Raw genomic sequence first — 3331 nt, 5'->3', positions numbered from 1 at the left:
CGGACCAGCGCGCTTAATGGGTTTGCTGACGCAAGCGCTCACGTGGCCGTGACGAACCACGCCCGCTGCAATCGCCTTTTTCTCATCTCCAGCTAATTAACCCCATCCGCGTTTGGTTGCCTGCGTGTCTCTCACTTGCGTGCTCCTTGGTCTCCAATCCTCGTCATCCCATTCCAAACCAATAAAAAAAAAACATGAGGCTCCCTCTATTGCTCAAGAAACATAAATTGGGATAATGCATCGTGTCTCGCTCACCGGTACCGCACGTCCTTCACTCCAGCAGCGTGCAACCAGAGCTTTACTCAAACAATCCATGGACTAATACCGTAAGCACGCCCAAAGTACCCAATCGTTCCATCGGAAAAAGCCTGAATGAAGCCTACCAAAAGTCTAACCCTCCTCCTTCCACTTCCTACCGGCCACTTTACCAACCTCGATCCCATACAGTGTGTTACTTATCATCCTTCCAATCGCGTGCAGCGGGTAAACGGTCTACGTCTACGTAGAACCTTCTCCTGCGATAATCAGTTACACCCAATCGATAATCACGTCCCCCTCCCGGTTCCTCTCTTCTCTCCCGGTTCTCGTGATTCAACAAAGTGACATACTAAACCAAGCTTCGTGCTCAATGTCGTCGACTCTATTTCGTGATGCTATTTCGTGATGCCTTGAGGCATCACACCAGACAAACAGCCCACCCACCAGATGATCAAAATCGTGCAGTTGAAGACCTTCGGACCGGGGGCGTTACATAAATAAGCGCCCATCGACGTGTCGTCGTCCCGCAGTCAATTGACTCTGTCAACCGACATCCCGCCTTTCCAAAAGAGCGTGGTCGTGTGCGCTTTGCTGCGGCGTGTCGCGTGAGCAGGGTTGCAATGGGGCCCGAAGACTCAAATCGACCCTAATCGTTGGTGCAATACAGTTTGACCGTTTTCATCCTAGTTCTTCCAACTGGAATCCCGCTCTTTGCCATCGCAACCTACATCGTAAAATTACCGGTGCTCAATCAGTTCCTGAGCCCCTTCTCCAAGCCTCAAAGCAGGTCCTCCAGCTAATTCCACTAACCTCAAACAGGATATTTCAAATATCACCGACTGCAAACATGGATTGAACAGCATTCTCGCTTATTACACGACCCAAGTTCGCCGCCGACCCTGAGGCCCTCTTACCACAGAACAAGCAAGGATCATGCCTCCTCCCAGATCGTCCCATAAGCGCCAACAACGATTACCAGATAGCCGACCGCTTCAGGTCAGTTTTGCGCGCTAACGGGTTCTGCATCACTTCCAGGGGCCGCCTACTTGCCTCTAATGGTAACCTGTAGGCGCCACCCTTGATTGTGTTGACATCTCCTCTTGTTCTCGACAAACTGAATTCGCTTCGCTTCGTACATCGAACTCAAACCAGCGCCCAAGCGAACGCGAAGACCGGAATCCATGTCTGTGACGTTGCAGAGCGAAGTACTCTAGACGTGTTAGGCAAGCACCATTCACCTAAATTACACTCCACCGACCTCTCTCTCTCTCCACTAATTACCTGCACACTCGAGATCCAACCAAGGCACTTGACTAATTAAGAAACCTGACCGACGTGGCCTAATGAACTTGTGAAGAAGAACACCGGACTTCTGAGACTAACCCTCGAAGTTCGATCTCCTCAAGCTCGAAAACGAAGTTAATGGAGGCTTCTGAATGCCTAAATCATCGGTACCACCTCTCAGACGTGTCCAGGAACTCCTCCAGTTCCCTCCATCTTCTGATAGACACCTCCAAAAAGGTACTTGGATTACACAACTGGTGTCGCCATTACACCTCAATGAAATCATAGCGCCCATAAAACTACGAATGAAACCGCAAGTTCCAAGTTCCTCACCTTCTATTACAACCATTACGCATTCGACTCCAAAAAACTGAATTGACATCCACTGGGTTCCAGTTTCCCCAACCTAGTCAACGGACTCGATCGCGCGCAACAGACGGATCTTCGCTTGTCTATCACTCGCAGGCAATACGATAAACACGCTCTCCACCCTCCTCCACTTCGCACCCTCCCAACGCTGAGAGTATGACGCCGACCTGGCATCCACAAGCACGTCGCACACGCGAAGCGCTCGCCAATCAAAACTGATTGTAACCAATCCACAACCTCTTTCGTCGATCTCAGTCTCTTCAACTGCAACGTGTTTTCAGAAACCTCCTCATTCAACAAAATCTTCAGTGCTTCTTTTTTTTCTTGCTCACCTCCTTTCAGGCTTCACCATACCCAAGGTATGCAACATTCCTACGTGGATAGGGGCGCAATCAATGCAATGGTCGGAGTAAGGACTAGTAATGGTAAGCAACCATCTGAAGTGTTATCCACCTGAAAAGAGTCTATCTCCTCGTAGACCCAACTCCGACTCCAAGTCTTCTTTTCTTCATTGTCCCCAGTATTTTCTCACCGGTCACTCAACCACTGCCCTTCCTTCCTCGACCCCTTTCTGATTTTCTCAACCATGAATATTCCCAATCACCCGTCGCCTGCTGCCTCGAAATCACTCTTGATAATTACGCGCTCAGCCGAGCATTGTTACAACGAAGAGGCGGGTTCTAACCATCAATATATCAAACATTCTGCTTGCTTTGACCTCGAAAGGACTTGATCATGAAGCTTTCGAAAAAGGAACCACCCGACCGCCGTATCGCTCGAGAAACTAAAGCGACCGTACCGTCCCCGAATGCTCCTTCCCAAAATCAGAAAACACCCAGGTAACATACCTAGCTTGTTCTTCCTTCGGTTGCTCTCCCGATAATCCGCGCTTATCCCCTTGCCTATCTGAATACAAGCACACCCTAGACCCAGCCTTCGAAGAACTAATGAAGGAAACTAGCCTGAATGTCCGAAGCATTGACAAACAATCGGTCGAATTTTGAAGTCCACCCAATCTCAATCCGCTTCAAGGCTCATCTATACACCTCACGAGAACATAAAACCACCACCAACAGAAGACACAAGAAGTAGGTGAACGCCAACGCCACTTGACATTCACCTGCCGTTGTACGTCCGACCCATCCAATGACCACCCTTCCTCTCGCCTTCGACGTCACATTTGGTCTCTGCTGGGCGTCCCAGCGCTTGTCCTCTCGGATAACTCCAGCCATATCTATCCGACTCGCCAATTCCCGAATGTCTACAGTGCTCATTATTGTGAATAATGACTTCATGACGACACTAGTCCAGCGCAACGGTGCACTCTCCTCTGTTCATCTGACCTCTTTTCGTGACTTCTCTCCTACCACTGGCAGAATCTAGACTCTCTGTCACAGGTGGATATACTCGTTCGGAAGGT

General features: G+C 49.6%; 1 protein-coding gene across 1 annotated transcript; it reads right to left on the bottom strand.

Moving 5' to 3' along the window:
* Positions 1-1300: 1300 nt before the first annotated feature.
* Positions 1301-3143, bottom strand: CC1G_15825 (hypothetical protein; the record flags this gene model as incomplete). The annotated part of the gene is made up of 8 exons (XM_002909985.1): positions 1301-1443; positions 1540-1571; positions 1642-1698; positions 1962-2175; positions 2266-2327; positions 2444-2482; positions 2760-2834; positions 2986-3143. The coding sequence occupies 8 exons, from the start codon at positions 3141-3143 to the stop codon at positions 1301-1303; spliced, it is 780 nt and encodes a 259-aa protein (XP_002910031.1).
* Positions 3144-3331: the final 188 nt, after the last annotated feature.

Source organism: Coprinopsis cinerea (assembly GCF_000182895.1).
Source record: "Coprinopsis cinerea okayama7#130 chromosome Unknown cont3.30, whole genome shotgun sequence".
NCBI classification, from domain to species: Eukaryota; Fungi; Basidiomycota; class Agaricomycetes; order Agaricales; family Psathyrellaceae; genus Coprinopsis; species Coprinopsis cinerea.
The sequence above is the reverse complement of the archived record's forward strand: the minus strand, read 5'-3'. Positions and strand labels throughout refer to the sequence as shown.